This window comes from Neofelis nebulosa, chromosome 9, assembly GCF_028018385.1.
Source record: "Neofelis nebulosa isolate mNeoNeb1 chromosome 9, mNeoNeb1.pri, whole genome shotgun sequence".
Lineage (NCBI taxonomy): Eukaryota > Metazoa > Chordata > Mammalia > Carnivora > Felidae > Neofelis > Neofelis nebulosa.
The window spans coordinates 2126129-2145660 of record NC_080790.1 but is presented as its reverse complement, the minus strand read 5'-3'; the positions used below and the strand labels follow the sequence as shown (position 1 = coordinate 2145660).

The 19532-nt window shown below is 54.3% G+C and overlaps 1 protein-coding gene across 3 annotated transcripts in view; it reads left to right on the top strand.

Annotated features, from left to right (window-relative positions):
- Positions 1-19532, top strand: part of EIPR1 (EARP complex and GARP complex interacting protein 1) — a 121101-nt gene that overhangs the window by 22139 nt on the left and 79430 nt on the right. For 2 of the 3 annotated variants that reach the window (XM_058682412.1, XM_058682411.1), the window contains one exon: positions 4359-4491. The exons of the other annotated variant lie outside the window; for it this stretch is intronic. In XM_058682412.1, coding sequence (XP_058538395.1) covers positions 4359-4491 — 133 coding nt within the window. The remainder of the gene's footprint in view (positions 1-4358; positions 4492-19532) is intronic. 3 annotated transcript variants of the gene reach the window in all.

Here is a 19532-nt window from a genome sequence, read left to right as displayed (position 1 = left end):
ATTGTACGTACTAGCCATTACTACTTTACTTGTTTACGGGGGTGATGTCTCAAGTGTCCTTTCTGAACATACCCAGATTAAAACATTCCGTGAAGATGTATCCTTTGGGCCTGCCTGTGAACCCACCATAAATGAGGATACGTGGAAGGGTCTTAGGACCATCGAGCTTGAAGATGAAGGTTAAGGGCTGTAGTATTACGGCGTGTCAGAGCGGGAGAGACGGGCTCGTGCCTCCTCCCTGCTGCGTCCGTGTGCCCGGAAGTGCAGAAAGGAGCCTGGAGCCAACTTTGCTCAAGCGTTGGAGCCCGTGGACAGCATGTGCCTCGTGTCCGCACCGGGAGAAAAGAGCATTCCGGAGAGCTGTCGGGAGGGAAGACCCTTCCCCAGATGAGAAGGACCTGTAGCAGCGGGTGAGGTGGCCTGGGCAGGAGAGCCGGGCGGCCACAAGTGCTGGGCAGAAGGGGAGAAGGCCAGCACTCAGGGCGCCGGGAGCCGGCGTGGGGCGGATGCGTGGGCTTTCTTGCGGGGGGAGGGATCAGCTGAGCCAGCAAACGGGAATTCTGAAGCCAGAGCTCTGGTGGTGTCACTGCAAGGGGCTCCTGGCGCTTTAGTGCACGGCAGAGGGATTGATGAGAGAACAGGAAACAGTGCAGGTGCACGTGTTTCTTCATGTTTCAGTGTTAATGGAGAAAAAGAATTGCCGTTCACCCTAACAACACAAAAATCATTCCTGATTTTGTATATTGCATTTTCGTCTGTGTTCACATGTGACTTTTATATCATTGCATGCCATCTTCTCTTCTGCTTGTAACATTTAATGCTTTCATAACATTTTTGGTATTTATAATTGCTCTTTATCATGACTAAAAAAAATTTTTTTTAAATGTTTATTTTTGAGAGAGAGAGAGACAGAACTCGAGGTTGGGGGAGGGGGGCGGAGAGAGAGGGAGACACAGAACCCGAAGCAGGCTCCAGGCTCCGAGCTGTGAGCACCGAGCCCGATGCGGGGCTCGAACTCGTGAGCTGTGAGATCATGACCGGAGCCGAAGTCGGACGCTCAACCGACTGGGCCCCCCAGGCGCCCCATTTATCATGTTAAAGCTACATGATGCTCCATAATTTTTGTTGTTCATTTATTCTTTGAGATAGAGTTCAAGAAATCAAATCATTTCAATTTAATCATTTGTATAGTTCCTATTAACATTTTGTAATACATCTTTTGAAAGAATTCTTCAGATGTACGACATGTATTGATTTTACCACAGCCTTGCCGGTATGGGTCGTTACCACTCAGTTGGCATCACGGAATTCTTACCTCAAAATTTTTAAGTCATCGGATACAGGGGCGACTGGGTGGCTCAGTCGGTTAAGCACTCGACTTCATCTGAGGTCATGATCTCCGAGTTTGTGAGTTCGAGCCCCGAATCGGGCTCTGTGCTTACGGTTCAGAGCCTGGAGCCTGCCTCGGATTCTGTGTCTCCCTCCCTCTCTCTCTGCCCCTCCCCCACTGGAGCTTTCTCTCCCTCAAACCAGTACATAAACTTGAAAAAAGTAAGTCATTGGATATACTGATGAACTTTTCTCCCTTTAGAATTTTGTGCCTCTACTCACTTTAGAGGACTCGTCTGTAAGGTGTAGCATTACAGCCGGATGCTTCTTGCCACTCGGGCACACCCCCACCCCTACCCTGTACCCACGGGACCGCCACCGCCACCTTCTCCGGTGCCCACAGCCCGTTTTGTGAATCCGCCACCATTTCCGTGCCCCCTTCTGGGCACGGACATCTGGGCTGTGTCCCGTTGTTGGCTCTCGTGAGTGAGGCCCCGGTGGGCACTCTGGTGGGTGTCTTTTGTCTGGGTGTCTGTGGGGCACAGACCGAGCCAGAGGCTATTGGGTCGTAGGCCACATACGTGTTCAACTTTACTAAGTGCTGCCCGAGATTTTTCTCAGTAATGACTTAATTGTTTAATAAGTATCAATAGCTTTTTAAATGTGTAACATATCCACGGAGGGAGAAGATGTTTATAGGTAAAATTCCCTCACATGTGGAAAGGAGAAAGTACAATAAACCTTCTCTTTTAACTTTTTATTTTTATTTTTATTTTTTTTTAATTTTTTTATTTTTGGGACAGAGAGAGACATAGCATGAACGGGGAAGGGTCAGAGAGAGAGGGAGACACAGAATCGGAAACGGGCTCCAGGCTCTGGGCCGTCAGCCCAGCCCAGAGCCTGACGCGGGGCTCGAACTCACGGACCGCGAGATCGTGACCTGGCTGAAGTCGGACGCTTAACCGACTGCGCCACCCAGGCGCCCCAAACCTTCTCTTTTAAAAGACGTGGCACATTGGGGCGCCCGGGTGGCTCAGTCCGTTAAGCGTCTGACTTTGGTTCAGGTCCTGATCTCGCGGTTTGTGGATTCGAGCCCCGCATTCGACTCTGTGCTGACGGCTAGGAGCCTGGAGCCTGCTTCAGATTCTGTGTCTCCCTCTCTCTCTGCCCCTCCCCTGCTTATGCTCTGTCTGTCTCCCTCTCTCTCAAAAATAAACATTAAAAAAAAAAAATTAAAAAAAAGTGACACATCATAGTGGCCCCACATCTAACACACATATAATCTGTAAATTTTGAGCCCACCATGAAACCTGCACTGTGCTGAGTGCAGGAGAAACTTACTGAAAGTAGTTTTAAAAATAAAAACAGCAGGACTGATTTTTAACCTCTTCCCCCCAGAAGAGGGGGGCAGGTTGAGCCGGCACTGGCTTCACTGTGCCAAGCTGGGCATGGCTTTGGTTTCCCACGATCCTCTGTCCTCTGTGTGCATGTGAGAAACTGAGGCACGGGGTCCCACTGGCTTGTGGTGTCGGTGGTGGGATTTGAATTCTGAGTCCGGAGCTGTCCCTCAGGGCGACTGGAAGCCACGAAGGACAGAGCGAGGCTCTCTGGAACAAGTACAGAGTGTGGAGGCTTTTGGATGTCACGGAAACATTTCTTAAAACAGCGTTTAATGTTTGTTCTGATTGCAAAGTAACACATATTAATCACACACAAACGGAGTTAAACACACAAACAAACCGCAAAGAAGGAAAGGAACACCTGCCATTATCCCCCACCCAGGGGTCGCTGCTCACCTTCTGGTTCTTTTCTGGTTTGGGTGGGCTTACTCTTTAAACGAAAGCTGCACGTAGCACGCACACAGTTCTTGATTCGTTCTTTCCCCTTAACTGTATGTTACGGACCCTTTTCCGTGGCACTAAATAGTCCTTTATAGCGTGCTGAATGGCTCCACGGTATTATGTTACAGTCAGATACTACAATTTATGTGAACAGATCCCTTTCGCCAGACATCAGGTGACTCACAATTTTTCATCGTGATAATGCCACAGTGAGCGCTCCTGGACGCAAATCTTCACAAAGACCCATGAATATCTTCTTCATGTAAATTTGTTTTTCAAACAAATGTTTTATTTTTCTCATTGACACGGGTACTGATAAAAGTGTGAATGTGGAGGGGCGCCTGGGTGGCGCAGTCGGTTGGGCGTCCGACTTCAGCCAGGTCACGATCTCGCGGTCCGTGGGTTCGAGCCCCGCGTCAGGCTCTGGGCTGATGGCTCAGAGCCTGGAGCCTGTTTCCGATTCTGTGTCTCCCTCTCTTTCTGCCCCTCCCCTGTTCATGCTCTGTCTCTCTCTGTCCCAAAAATAAATAAATGTTGAAAAAAAAAAAAAAAAGTGTGAATGTGGAAATCCTTTTATTCCTCTAAAATTTATCCAGAAAAGCACGGAGGTAGCGGATTTAACTTTTCGTGGCTAAAATGTAATACTCTCGTGTGTATATCGTGTGATTGTTACAGCTGTTGGACTCCTTTGTGGGACGTGTAAGGTGTGCGAACGTGTCACGCCATCTCGCCCCTTCCCGCCCCCCCCCACCCCCCCCGTGGCTGCCCCCTCGGGCGTGAGCACGGTGTGGGCGTCTCAGCTCTGCCCAGGCAGTGGCTCCCTGTGCCCCGTCCCCTCCACTAAGCCGCGTGCAGGGTTCGAGGCTCATTTGCGGAACCCCTGACAGCTCTGGGCCTGATGCTGGCCAACTGAGCCACTTGGGGACAGAGCTTTAGGTGTCTTGTTTCTTTAGGACTGGAAATGATGGGGCAGTGGTACGTAGCTTGCAATCTTAAAGATCCTCTGCAGGCGTTTCAGACTTGTCTTTCGAGCAAGCACAGTCAGGTGGACTCCCAGAAGTGTGTGCTCCCAGTGTGGTAAGAACAGCCGTGAATTGCAGGGGTAAAGATGCATTTGATTAGTTGGGACTGCTGTGTTCAGTTAAGGGGCAGGGGAGGTGCTCATGTGTTCCTTTATTGTACTTGCAGATCCACATCATCGATTTTGATGACGAAAATAACATTATCAATAAGAACGTCCTCCTCCATCAAGTGGGTGAGATCTGGCACATTAGTGCCAGTCCTGCGGACAAAGGTGTGCTGGCCACCTGCTACAATAAACGTGAGTATTCTCAGGGAGCTCCACGCATCCGCGAGCTGGGCCTCACGTCGCTCGGGGATCAGTGCACGGTTTACGAGATGTGATGATCGGTCAGGGTGCTGCGCTCACAGAGAAGTTGTGTTTCTGCAGGTGGATGCTTGCCGCGGTTAATAGGACCCAGAATCCCGGCTCGTCCCGGCACTGTGACCCCTCGGGGCTGGGCAGGGACGTGCGGGGGGTCCTCGAGGGGCAGAGGTCGGTGTGCTCCTAAGTTAGTTAACTGTGCTGCTCACAAAGGGCAGCTGGTTTGTGCCTCGTTGCCTGCGTGCGACGCCCGTTAAAGGGTGAGGAGAGGGCAGGACGGTCGTCTTCAGTGACGCCTTCCCCACGCACAGCACACACGCGTGTTGGGTGTCCGTGCTCCTCGACCAGCTTCCGCCCGGTCTGCTGTTTGCCGCTCCCGTCTCTGGGACCTTCGACGTCTGTGTCCATCCAGACGTCTGTGACGCCCAGCCGGCCACGCGTCGTCTCCATGGTCCGTTCTGTCACTGTCAGTAAGTGGTGTTCAGATTCCGGCTTTGGGGAAGAAGCTCACGTTCCGTGTTTCTCCGTAAGCCAGAATAAGGGGTGCTCCATGCTGTGTATGCTCTACACCGCTTCCCTCGCTCACGCAGCGTGCTGGGTACCCGTGAGCGCCCCACGGTCTCGTGCCCCACACTCTGTCTCCTTCTTCCTTCCTGCCCCAGCCGCGGATGTTAGTGTGTGGGGCTGACTTCTTCCGTCACCAGCCAGGCTCCCGGGACGCCCCGCTTCCAGGAACCTCTGCTTAGATTGTCTGTTCCCACGGGTTCTCCGTAGGGGTCTTTCTCTGTGACTTCACTTGCACCTGTGTTTAACACTTCTTTTCTTCGCGGCAAAAAAGTTGCTTTCTGAAAGGTCTTTTCCCCCTGAGCCCCTTGCATTCTTTGTCTCTTACTCTTAGCTTCGACTTGCCTCATTCCGCCGAGAGCAGCCACCCAGAGCCCACTCCGACCTTGCCTCCTCCCCCGTCCTCAGTGTTGGGCCGGGGCCCCCTTCTTGCTCCTGTGTCTCCGGCCAAAGTTATCGTGTCAGCCGGCTGTCAGAGCCAGAGTCCTCCCGGAGTGCATTTGGGATGTACTTACGTCTGCGCCCCCACACCCCAGCGCACTTGGTGTTCACGGTCAGAGTGCGTTCCCTGTGACGGCCCAGTGCTGTTCCATGTAAGGCCCGCTGTCCCTGCACACGGCTGCAGGTCCGTTGTCCCCCTGTCACCCGGTATTGTGCCTCTGCCTCCACCGCCCTTACGGAGCATCCTGCCTTGGTTGGAAATCGCTAGAAGTTTCTGCAAGTGAAAACAGAGGTGGTCCTCTTCAAGAAAAGCGACTTTCAAACCAACTTTCAAAAGGGGACCGGTTCGCCTTCTGATTAACTTAAGCTCAGCTGACCTTAATTTTACCTCCCGAGCCCCGTTGCCCCCGCCGTCAGACGCAGCAGGGTCGCGGGAGTGCTGTCCTGGCACCTGCACCTTACACTGTCCCTTTGAAGCAGGGCGTTGATCTTGCCTGTGCTCGTGGGGAGCAGGCTGCAAAAACGTGTCCCAATGTGGTGGCCGTCATGCACCCCTGGCGTATGTGAGCAGTGCCTGCCGCCCCAGGGGCCACGATCCTCTCCTGGGCAGAGCACGGTTGTCACCTCAGACCCTCGGCCACGACGGCCCCTGCCCAGGGTCAGCTCTGGGCGTGCGTGTGGCTTCTGGGGTGTAATCTGCTGTCGGGTCAGCGCCTGAGCCACGTTCCCCTCCATCTGTGGCCCGTGGAGCTGTGACGTCATCTGCCCGTCACAGGGCACTGGGACAGGTGTGGGGTAACAGCTGTTGACGTTTTGTCCACACGGGAGTGTGGGAACTCACAGCAGCCGCTGGCCACTGCTGTTCCTAAAGGCCGACGCCACTGGAGGGTCCGGGGTGGGTTCGGCCCGGCGCCCCGTCCGTCTCTGCCCCACAGGCTCTTGGGCCTGCACCCCGGCTGTCCTCCCGGCTTGGTGGAGCCACGGGCACGTGGGCTGGGGACCAGCGCCAGCCCATCCCTGCGTCTGGTGCAAGCTGGCAGGTGAGCTGGGTTCCGCAGTCCGTCAGACCAAGCCGTGTGCACAGGCCGCCCTGAGACGGTCCCTTCTCTGCCAGGGACCCGCAGGGGTGGCAGGAGCCCGCACCCTGTCCTTGCGCCCTCCAGCCTCCTGAACGGACCCCTCCTGTCCCCGTGCTCTGGCCTGTTCTCCTCTGGACGTGGCGAGTGTGGGGCGGCCCACCCGAGCCCTTTGCCGCGCTTTCCTGACGGCAAGACTCATGAGGTTAGCCACCGCTCCTCCTGGAGGGGCCGAGTTCTCACGGCCACCGATTGGGCTTCCTTTGTGCTACTGTGGCCGCCCTCCCTCGGTTCCTTCTCTCCCCTTCCAGAGTCGGCAGCAAGACACAGACCGGGCTGCCGTGCGCTCCCGGGGCTCCGGCACGCACAGCCCGCCATGCCGCTTCTGTGTCTGCCGCGGCGGCACTGGGTTTCTGCTGCCTCGTGACGAGGCCCCTCCGTCCTCTTTCCAGAACGTTCCCCGTCTGGGCCTCCGCTGGCAGCGTCTCGTGTGTGCCTGTGTCCTCTAGCAGGCTGTGCAGGGCAGTCTGTCCTCCTCCCCAGGATTCTGGCAGCCTGCACTTACGTCCCCGGGCCCCTGTGGTTCTGTGCGCTGCACAGGAAGGTGCCACGGACACGGCACGTCGTCCCCTGCACCGTCCCCATGGTCGTGAGGCGGCTCGGCCTCGCTGGTTCTCTGTCGGGGCCTCAGGCCTGCGCCCCGGGTGTCAGGTCCTCTTCCTGGCAGAACTGGGTCCCAGGTCCCGGGTGTAGACGGGAGCTGGCCGTCAGCCGGGCTGTGAGCAGCTGTCGGGTTAAGCCCCAGGTTGGTGGTGGCCTCGCCCCGGCTGTCCGCGGGCGGGGGTGGAGCGCTTTGCGGTCGGGGCCTCCGGAAGCCCGGCCGGCTCTGCCGCGGCTCCGTGCTGGCGGCCAGCCCTTCTGTGCCGTGCTTGCCTCATCCGTCAGCCTCTCTGGGAAGAAAGACCCGTTTCTCATGGCGTTCGTGGCCCAGTCCTGGGAGCTCAGCTCTCTCCCGCCACAGGCAGGTCTCCGAGGTTTCGGTCCCGCGGGGCGCGCTCATTGCCATCGAGAAATGCCGCTAACGCTCTCCGGCTCTCCCTCCCCTCCTCCCCGCGCGGCCCCAGCCCGTCGAGCTCCGAAGCCCTTCGTGGCTCCCACCTGATCCGCACCGCTCGTCCGCGCACGTCCCGCTCCTGGCATGAGGCCCAGACGGCTCCCGTCAGACGCCTCCGGAACAGCTCAGTCAGGGTGTACGCTCGCCCTGCGGGCTTCGCGCCCGGCGCAGGCTGCAGAGCGAGTGCACGTGCGCGTGCTTGCACGTGGACCCGCGTGGGCCGGGCTCCGCTCTGAGCTCCCCACCGGCCGTGAGGCTTCCGCACCGCAGCGCGTCACGCGTGGCTCAGGCCCAGGGTGACCCAGACTTGGGCTAAAGGCTGCAACTGCACCGTGCCCTTTGACCTCCAGCGAGGCCGGTCTCATATCGTGCTGTCCCCCGTTAGCGTCTGGGCTGGTCGGGGGCTCTGTGCAGGTGTCACCACGTGTCCCGGTCGTGGTCGTCTTCCGGCTCGTGGGTGTCCACACTGCAGAGACTCACCTGCCCTTCGCTGCCCCTCGCGCGCATGTCCGTGCCCTGCTTGGTTCCTCTTTCTGTTCCCGTCAGTCTCCGCAACATTCCGGGCAGCGGGAGCGTCTTTCAATCGAGAGACCGCGGGCCTCCGAGCCATGTCCCCAGGCCCTGAGTCTTCCCGCCAGTGGAGGGGCCGCTGAGGGCAGAGAGCGGGAGGGAGGGCCGACGGGCAGAGTTGGCACGGGTCCCAGGGCCGGGGGGACCTGTTTCTAGCAGAGAATAGTCCTGGTTTAAAGCTGTTGTCTGCGTCCCCTTCACTCGTGTCCCGCAATGCCTAATTCATGTGCATTTCCTTGGTGGAAAGCTAAATTTGGCAATTGGTATTTTTAATAATTCTGTGTTTCTATGACACCTTAGCCTGTATAATAAATAAATATTTGTAAATTAAGTTGTTTTCTAGAAAAAATATTTCACAAATAATAAATAATATATCGTACATGTATTAGTTACAAATTAAAAGTGCTCAATCTCATTAACTCAGGAAAAAGAAAAACCCAATATGATACTGCTAAAATAAAACCCAGAATGAATAAAAGCAAAGCACTGACAATACCAAGTGCTAGTGAAGATGGGAAGCCCCTAAACTCTGACACATATCTTTTTTTTTAAATGTTTTATTTATTTTTGAGGCAGAGAGAGACAGAGCATGAGTAGGGGAGGGGCAGAGAGAGAGGGAGACACAGAATCTGAAAGCAGGCGCCAGGGCTCCTGACCAGTCAGCCCAGAGCCCAACGCGGGGCTCGAACTCACGGACCGCGAGATCGTGACCTGGTCGCAGCTCATTTTAAAACACGCAGACGAGGACCTTCTCTGCGTACCTTGTCTTGTGCTTCCCAGGAGCGGTGCCAGACAGCAGCTCTGCTCGTACAGCCCGAGTAGCCACCACCTGCAGGCAGAAGCCTCTAGAGTTACATTCTCTTCACGGTGTCCAAGCAAATGACCGTGGGACTGGCTGTAGGCTAACGTGATGTAAATACTCCCGCTTCTCTGCTTCCGGACGCCATACCCACCCGTGCTGGCTTCCGTCCGTGTCGTGTAGGAGCAAGCGAGGGGCGTGGACTGTCACGGACTGTTGCTAGGGAGCTGTGGTTGCCGCCGATGTGATGGTGGCCCTCACCCGGGACAGTTAGGGAGCCGTGTCCTCAGAGTGTAGGTGGGTGGGGGCACACTTGCATGACAGTGAGCTCTTCTGGGTCTTTCTCTGTTTTTTCTGGGAGCAAAACGCCAGCTTCCGTTGCTGATAGTTTCACAGGGAGGATGTGTCAGCATGGGGGACAGCTTTCCACGTGTGCACAGCCAGGGCACGTGGGAGGAGGGAGGTTGTACTGCAGAGCCCCGGATGGTAGGTGTGGGGCCCCCTCGGGGGACAGCGGGCCACACTGCAGACGAGGACCGCCTTCAGTCCTCTCCCTGATGCTCACCCCGGAGGGGCGGTATTGCCGTGGCCTGGAGTATCCTGGTCACACGGGGACAACACTCGGGATGTGTCTTCCTCGTGGCGCTCTGCCTTTGGCACTGCGGGGTACTCCGTTGACCTCTTTCCCTCCTGGCTGCACTTGACAACATGCTTCCGTGAGAGCACGAGCCCTGTGCGCGTCCTGACTCCTGTCTCAGAGTCCCGCTCTTACCCACGTGCTCCAAGGTTCCTCGAGAAGAGTGCCCGCGCTGCCTAGAAGCTGAGCACGCAGCTCGTTTAAGACACTGTGACTTCAGGGGCACCTGGGGGCTCAGCCGACCTTCGGCTCAGGTCACGATCTCACGGTTTGTGGGTCCCGAGCCCCGAGCTGGGCTCTGTGCTGACAGCTCAGAGCCTGGAGTCTGCTTTGGAGTCCTCTCTCCCTGATCCTCTGCCACTCAGGCTCTGTCTCTCTCTCTCTCAAAATAAAGAAACACAAAGAACTAAAAAAAAAAAAGACACTGTGACTTTGCTGCATTCCTTTCCTTGTTTTCTCAGTGAGTGTGTGTACTTTTTGTGTGTCCCCTTACACTGGGGTGTGTGTGTGTGTGCGTGTGCGCGCGCCAGGGCCCCTCCTTGGGCAGCAGGGGGGCACCAGCGTCCTCCTGTCACTCTGGTTCTCCCCCCCTCCTGCCCACCCCCCCCACCTCGGGTCCCAGTTGGCTGCGTCCTCAGCCGATTTACAAGCTTCCCTGCACTTTGCAGACGGTGTTCTAGATACCGTCACAGATACGAAGACCTTGCTCGAAAAGCACGTGGCAGAATCGGGCTCCCTGCCAGCATCTCACTGAGGTGCCCCAGGTGGTCGGGTGTTCTTACCCGGGCCGGTACTGAGCTCAGTTCCCTGATCCCTGACCCCAGGCTCCCAGAGGGACTCTCTCAGCCCTCAAGGCCCCGGATGCAGCAGGGAGCAGGGCCAGACCCCAGGTGCTGGGGGACCTGTGTCAGTGGGCAGTGGGGACCCAGGTGCAAGTGCCCTTTAGAGGGGGCATCTCGGCATGTCCCCCCGAGTGTCCCCCCCGAGCCTCTGCCTTCCCATGCTTCACCTGCCTGTGTTCTCCCTCCCTCCCACACATCCTGAGCTCCCGCTTACCCTTGGAAACGGCTCCTCATGAAAGCTCCCTCCTCTCACCACCCCACCCTCCATCTGGGCTCACGGCTCAGCGGGGCCAGCACGACAGGGTGCGGATGGCTGTGAGGCTGGGGCAGTCCGGCTGAGGACAGTGTCCTCTGGAAGAATCTCTGAAGCCTCCTCGAAGAGTCAGTGTAAACCCTTGGAAATAGATGCTGTCTCCACTTTGGCTTGGCTGCACCTTCGGGAGGCGGAGAAGCTGGAAATGGTTCCAAGAGCAGTGACTCATGAGCTCATGTGCGTGTGGTACCCCCGTCAGCACGTCAGCAGGGCTGTTTACAGTCTCTGAGCCTCTGTTTCCTCATCCATAGAATGGGGAGGGTTGCTCCTTCCTCGACTCCACGGAGCTGTTGGCACTCACAGGATGTACCTGGACTGCCCTGAGAATTGCAGCGTCTGCGATGGTGTCATTATGGAACTTGTTAACGTCGTTCTGTCTTGCTCTGGCCCTGGTGCTGTTCGTCTAGTTTTCTTTCATGTTCAGGCCTTGACTCGGGATCTGGGGAGAGTGTGCAGACTGATCCCTGCTGTGTGCTAATGCCTGGCACGTTCTCTGTGCCGAGCACCACGCTGAGCTCTCTCCTGGATCGTTTCTAACCCCCCGCAAGACGAGAGGCGCCTTCTGTCCCTGTCCCCATGTCCCAGATGAGAAAACAGACTTTCAGAGGTCACCTGACCAACCCTGGTGGACCGGGGGTGGGCGCCGTGCCCTGTGCCTGGGCCTCGCCCCTGCAGATCGCAGACCTTCCCGCCACACCTGTCCTGCCTCTAAGGGCGAATGTCAGTGCACTCTTCACAGGGAGAAAAGTGTTTCTGGCAAAGGCCGGTCCCCTTCTATTTCGGGAAGCCTGAGCACGGGGAGACTTGGCTCAGTGTCACGTTCAGAGGGTCAGTGCGCCGAGTCACGAAGGCTTGAATTCGGCGTGAGGACGGTGTTGGGCACGGCCCTTCAGGTGACACGGCCCAGGAAGAGCCCAGGCGCCCCGTGGGCGTTGGCTCTGCGATGGGCTTCCTGAGACGCAGGGGCTGCTGGGGTCCTTTCTCCCCCTTGAGGCTACATGCTTCCTGCATCACCGATGGTGGTGCATCAGAGACTGCTCGGGGATCGGACCCTGGGCCCCACTGACCCGGGGGGGAGGGGGCGTTTCTCCGGCCCCACAATTTCCATTCCAGGCTTCCCGGCATGCCCGTGTGGAATCCTTGCAGCGACGGGATGAGAGTGTATCATTCTGAGAGATTATCCGGGGTCTTCGGTGGCTAGGGAGTTTTAGTTGAAAGGAGCCATGGTGTGATTTAGCTTCTCTGCTAGTGTCTGAATTCCCAGAGTCAGAGGTTATGTAGGATTCATTGTTCCTGGATGTTGGTGACGTCCGCTACTTACAGATTGGGTATGGGGACTGTGAGCGCCTGCATTTAAACCAATGAAAAGCATTGCAGCCACGCTGTCCCTGCATTGTCAGCAGCCCCTACGGTAACAGGCTGTGGCATGGATCACTTCCTGGGTGTCACTTGTTTTGGGCCCTGGATTCTGGCTCCGGGTGGCACCTCCCACTGTTGCAGACAGCCTGTCTGTTAAGTTGGAGTTCGATGCACAGAAGGGCTTAGATGCTCCTAGTTTGTCCCGAGGTCACAAATCAATTTAGGAGGGGTTTCCGGTTGTGGACATGTGTTCTCACTCCAGATTTTAAAATTATCTTGAATGACTGATTGATGGAATTTCTGTTGCGCTTGAGACGTAGCGCTGAAAGTTGAGGACGGAAAGACGAGAGTCCGGGTACCAGGCTCTAGAGCCGTGGCCCACGGGGCAGACGCGGAGGCAGTGCTGACGTGGCCTGTTCGGTTAGCGTGCTTCCGAAACCGAGTCAGGATCCTTTCCACGTGTGCACAGCCCGAGCTCTGTGCAGGCCCTGAGGCCTGCGGAGAGCAGGAGGGGAATGAGGAGTGGGCCGGGCCTCACCCTGATGTGGGCCACTCTGGGGTCGGGTGTTGGGACACCCCTTGCGGTTTGGGCACACTGGATAATTGCCTGTGAGGACACTTTGTTGTTAAGAGGAACCGGTGTCCTTTGGGCCCAGATGAGGACTCTGAGACAGGGCCCATATGTCTGTGGGGCTTGGTTGAGATTTTCACCCCCGAGAAGTAAACTGAGACTGGCTTCTGTTCCTTCTCTTCTTCGCGGGGGAGCCTGGTGGGCGGTGTCCTCAGCCTGCCTGGTTCCAGGTGTGTCACCTTCCCCGTTGTCTGGAACGAGGACGCTGTACTGGTCGATTCCTGGGGCTCTCCTGAGCCTCCAAACGAGGGCTTTCTGGAAGCCGTGGACCAGGATGCCATGGCTTCTGTTGAAAGCTGCCGTTTACCAGTTATCTTATCTCTGCGTCGAATTAGAAAATTGCATTTTTGAGTTTAAATGGCTATTTTATGAAAATAAACTCAGGGAGGAAGTAGGTTTTCCTTGGAGAAGAATTCTTTCAAGGCCTCTCCGTGGGAGACCATAATTTTGAGATGACGGCTGAGACCCTGGAGGAGCGGGGCACACCAGAGGCCGGGGCGGAATCACCGAGATCGCCGTCAGGCGGTGCGCCAGCTGAGGAGAGGAGCCGGGTAGGCGCCCTGCACCCCAGATCCTGTCATTCCGCGGCACACGGGCTGCACGCGGGCTGTCGGTCTCCGGCGAGAGCTTACTCTGTCTTGTGCGCAGACGGGGTGGAGCGCTTCTTCCCAAGTGCGCGGTGAGGACAGGTGAGAGGTGTTCTCGTGGTCCCGGTGCGGAGAAGCAGAAAGGAAAGAAGTTGGGGATGGTCACAAGAGACCGCCCCTGGGGAGCCCCTCCAGGGAGCCCCTCGGGGCTGGGGACCGGCCGGCTTCATCCCGCGGCAGGCTCTCGCGTCCCCGCAGGTGTCCTACGGACGAGCAGCCGTCTTTCGTCTCCACGCCGTACCAAGTAAAGCATGTTTTGAAATGAAGACGTTCTGTGTTCCATTTTAGCACTTGAACATTCTGTGGGCTCCCGTTCTTCTGTGACTGACGAGAATAGAGTCGCTGGACCTCTCTTTGCTGGAATAGCTAGCTGTGCGCTAACCGAGGTGTCAGCTGCTGATTTCATGCTGGAGGCGGAAGCCCAGATGGGCTCGCAGTTGAGTGCGTGCGCCGGGTGTGTGCGCGCGCGTGCGTTCTCTGTGCGCCGCGTGTACTGGGGGTATTGGCTGTGTGCGTGCTGTGCAGGTGGAGCGTGCTATGTGTGTGGTATGTGTGCTGCGAGCTGTGCGTGCCCGGTGTGTGTTGAGGGTATATGGTGTGCGTGTGCTGAATGTGTTGAGAGTATGTGGAGTGTGGGAGGAGTGTTCATGCTGTGTGCCTGGAGTGTGTGTGCTAACTGTGGACAGTACGTGCTGTGCACGTAGCTTGTGGAGAGTGTGAGCTGTGAGCGCCGTGTGTGTGTGCAGAGTGTGTGGAGAGTGTGCTGTGTGTGTGCAGAGTGCTGTGTGTGCAGAGAACGTGCCGAGAGTGCGCGTGGAGCGCGTAGAGTGTGGGCGGAGCGGGAGGCCCCGCCCAGACACTTGCGCCAGGCTGGCTCCCCTTGCCAGTGGGGTACGTGGGCCACGGGGTCATTACTTGGCTTTTACCCTCACCGTCCCCGTGTAAACATGTGGGCACAGGACGATGAGGACGATGGTGATGAGGACGTTGACCATTTAGTGTTTAGGTACCAGGCCGGGGCTGAGTGCATTATGTAGATCATCTAGTTTTTAAGTTTACTTTAAAATGTTTTCCCGGCTTTTCTTTTTGGATATGATGGACGTGTAACACTGTATTAAAGTGCGCTTGGGTGCACGTGTTGTGCAGGGATCCCCACGGTCCCCACAGTAAGTCTGCTCGGCACCGTCACTACGCACAGTGACACACACGCTTTGTTTTGTGTCTTGTGATGAGGTCGTCCAAGATCTACTCTCTTAGCAGCTGGGGAGTGCGCACTAGAGTCAACTAGTCCCTCACTGTGCGCCCACCCCCCGGGACTGACTTACTCATTACTGGAGTTGGTCCTTTTGACCAACCTTCACCGGACTCGCGCCCCACCCCTCCCTGCCTGCAGCAGCCAGTCTGTTCTCCTATCCATGAGCTAGTTTCTTTATTTTTAAGATTCCACGATAAGTGAGATCGTATGGTGTTTGCTCTTCTCCGTCTGCCTCCTTTCACTTGCTGTATAATGCTCTCAGGGTCCATCCACGTTGTCACACATGGCGGAATCATATTTCCTTGTATGTGGTGTGTGTGTACACGTTCAGTGACACTTTGGATCGCGAGTAACTTGTTCTGTGAGCGTTCTGCAAGACGAGCAAACATTTCTAATACATTTTAACTCGATAAATGAAAGGTGTCTTGCAATACGAGTGGTACGTGACGTGGAATGTCACATGATCACAACTGAGCCAATGGTTCTCTCTCCCTCTCTCTCTCTCTCTCTCTCTCTCTCTCTGTCTCTGTCTCCCTCTGCGGGATTGGGGGTGATCGTCAATGCAATGCCACTTTTCTGCAAAATCCTCAGAAGGAGACAAAGGCAAGTGTCATTGGATAGGTTCCTTGTTAAAGTTGCACAGAAAAAGATTCCATGGAGCCAATAGAGAGCAGTGATTCTGTTAGTGATGGTGAAAGTCGTCCTTCACAGTAACCCTCCCTTCTCTTGTCTCCCTCACACCAGCCACACAGATTTTCCAGGTAAGTGCAGGTTGTTTTTCTTTGTATTTTGTATTATTTTGAGGAATCTTAAGCTATTGTAATAATTTTTATATGAATATTTTAGGGTTGTGGAACGAATCATCTGAGTTTCCACTATTTTTTATTGGGAAATTCACTTTGATATACAAATGCTTTGGATTACAAACATGTTTCCAGAATGAATTATGCTCGCAAACCAAGGCTTTACTATATGTGTATACACACATACACACACACACACGTAGATATACACATTGCGGTATACACACACATACGTAGATGTACATATACACATTGTGGTATACACACACATGTACATAGACATACGTGTACACACATATGTAGATGTACATATACACATTGTGGTGTACGTACAAATATACATAGATGTGCATGTACACATTGGTATATGCACACATACATAGAGGTCTATATACATACACACACGTATGTAGATACATATATACATACACATATACGTATGCGTATTGTATACATACGTATACGTAGATGTACATATACATATTGTATATACACATATATACATAGACGTACATATACACGTTGTGGTGCACACACACACATATATAGATATACGTATGCACATTGTGGTATACACACACATACGTAGGTGTACATATGCACATTGTGGTATACACACACATATACGTAGATGTACATATTCACATTATGGCATATACACACACGTAGATATACATATATATATTGTATACACACGTATGTAGATACACATATACACATTGTGGTACACACACATATACAAAGATGTATGTATACATATTGTGGTATACACACATACATAGGTGTACATGTACACATTGTGGTATAAACACACGTATACGAAGATATACATAAACACATGTACATATACATAGATGTACATATACACGTTGTGGTATACACACATACACGTAGATGTACATATGCACATTGTGGTATACACACACATACGTAGATGTACATATACACATTGAAGTACACACATACACACATATAACGTAGATGTACATATTCACATTATGGCATATACACATATGTAGATATACATATACATATTGTGGTATACACACATACGTAGATATACATAAACCCATTGTGGTACACACACGTATACGTAGATGTACGTATACGTAGATGTACGTATACATATTGTGGTATACACACATACGTAGGTGTACATGTACACATTGTGGTATAAACACACACATATACGTAGATATACATAAACACATTGTGGTACACACACACATACATAAATGTACGTATACACATTGTGGTATACACACACACACACACACACACACACACTCACGTCACAGTCTCTATCCATTCATCCATCGTTCATCCTTCCGTGGACACAGATCGTTTCCTCGTCTGGGCTGTTGGAAGCCAAGCTGCAGTGAACATGTGGACAGCAGAGTATCCAGTTTATCCTTCTGTTGTTGTTCGCATGTTTCCAGTGAGGAATTTGTTAATGTGATTTGCCAGGCTAGCAGCACCTGTTAGTAGTGGAACCAGGATTTGGATGTGTGCAGCTTGGTTCCAGAGTACCTGCCTTACAGGTTGTTAGGCTTTAAGGTTGTTGTTTCTGGGGGAAGAGTTGTGTAAACATGCCCTGTTATAAAAGTGTTTACTTCTTGGTTTTGTCACGAAGGATAGAGATATCGTGGTCACCACTTTTGAGTGATGTTTGTAACGACGTACAAATATTAGAGCTTAGAGGCCAGTGAGATCGAAGATCTTAAGCACAGGTCCCTTTGTCTCTGCAGAAATATAGTTCTATTTTATAGCCCCAGATATCTTGTAGCTGGGGTAGGTCCCAGCGTCCTCACTTCTTTGGCATTATCCCTGTCGGCACAGGGTCCCTGACTGTAAGCAGGACGTCCTGTCCTTCCAGATTGGGGCTGCCAAGCACTCGGACAGGTTTATCGGTGCAGTCTGACTTTGGACGCACGCTTGGGGATTCAGGTGACTGACTCTGTTACCAGAATCTGTTTTGGCTTATGAGTTTTGAACAGCAGGTCAGGACATTCGGACTGTCAGGGTCCTCTGAGCATGGCTGAGTCCCCTAGATGTCTGGTCCTGGACAGTGAGGGCTTGAATGCTGAGGGTCCGGACAGCACGGGATGCCTTCATTGTTCTCACGCAGTCATCTTCTAGAAATGAGGCAGGATTCCAGAATACAGGGCGTGTTTTAATTAGCTTCTTTTTTTTTGAGATCCTGTGCTGAACTGTGTCTTACACTCCTGACTAACCTCTTTGGGTCCCATCTGCATCGTATCTCTGCCCTCATTGACTTTCTGTAGCACCTCCAAATTTAGCATCATCTGGAAATTTAATTAATGTGCTGTTTACTGCTCCTTCCAGATTGCTAATGAAGATGTTAAATAAGACTCGATCCCCAGAGCAGCCCGCTGGACACCTCCTCGCAGCTTAATGCCCCGTCATTTATCAGCACGCTTCGTTTATGTCCTTCCTCCGGGTTCCAAACCGCGAGGGGGTGCTTAGACAAAGCTCAGTTTGAATTCATTTTTCCAGTAAGACTGTAAAAAATACTGTGCCACATTCCTGCCGCCACCCCAGATATGCGATCTGCTTTGTTCTTCCACAGGCTGGTGGTCTGCTCTCCGCCCTCCTTCTCACCTTCTCCCTGTGGCAGAGAGGGAGCGGTTAGCGGCCACGGGTGGCGAGGCCAGACCGACCTCTAGATCATTCCTGTCTGAAGGCGTCTGGCCGTATCTTAGTCTCCTTGGGTCACGGGGACAGACCGGCCTCCTGCTCCCTGTGTCCTCACGTGGTCGTCCCCTATGTGTCTGTGTCTTTGTCTTCTCTTCCGCTGGATTAGAGCCCACCCAGATGACCTCACTTAACTTCAGGGCCGTGTCTCCAAATACATCACGTTCTCAGACACCGGGGTTAGGGCTGCACCATGTGAATTTTGCGGGACCCAACTCAGCCTGTAACAGCTGTGGATTATTTGATTGATCCATTTACTTACACAGGAGGTTTGGGGAGAGGGTTTCATCTGGATTCGGTTCTCAGACCCAACGTTGGGTAACCTGTGCGGCCCTTACTGCGTTCCTGTCATTTCACGACGCGGATCCTTGGAAGGGGCACAAGCTTCGCTTTGGTGTGTTGGAGTAAAGGCCAGACCTTGGAGGCCCGCCGCCTGTTGGGCTGAGGCATTTCACTTGCTCACCACTGAGACTGGAGTGGGATTGGACAGGTGTGGTCAGGAGGGACCCGGCAGGGGATTCGGCCTGGGATCAGTTCGGTAGGAGGTGTGGCCATGGGTGTAGCACGCGGAGGCCTGGCTGAAATCTGTGCCCAGGAGGGTTAGCTCCTCTGTCCCATGCAGCCTGCTTTGTTGGAGGTCCCTGGGCAGGTGCCCGGGGCTCCGGGACGAAAACACCGCTGCGCAGGCACGAGGTGGTGGTGGGTGGCATGCAGCCAGGGCAGCCCAGGTGCAGGCACTGTGCCAGCAGCAGTTGGACAGCTGGGCTGGGGCGGTGACCACACCTGTGCTCTGTACCTGGAGAGAGCGGGACTTCCCAGACCAAGGCTGGTGTCCTCCTCCCTCAGCCGGAGGGGGGTTGGGGGGGGGGGAGCAGCTACTCAAAGGGCAGGGTGGAGTGAGACGTGCAGGCCCCAGAGTCAGGGTGGGTCTCAGACCAGGCTGTGTTTTCAGAAGATGACCCTGGATCCGGAGGGGATGCCCGGGCCCGAGGGAGAGCCCTGCTGCTGTGCCTGTCCGTGTCGTTCTTGTCATTCTGTGGTCCTGTGACTCACCAGACGTAAGATCACGCAAAGACAGTCTTACAAAAAGCTGCAAGTACTATGAAAGGAGAAAACCCTTCCCAGTACGCTTGTACAATTTCAGGGGAGACGGGCCAGAGGAGGGTCTTTAAAATAAAAAACCGGAAGTTGGGGCGCCTGGGTGGCGCAGTC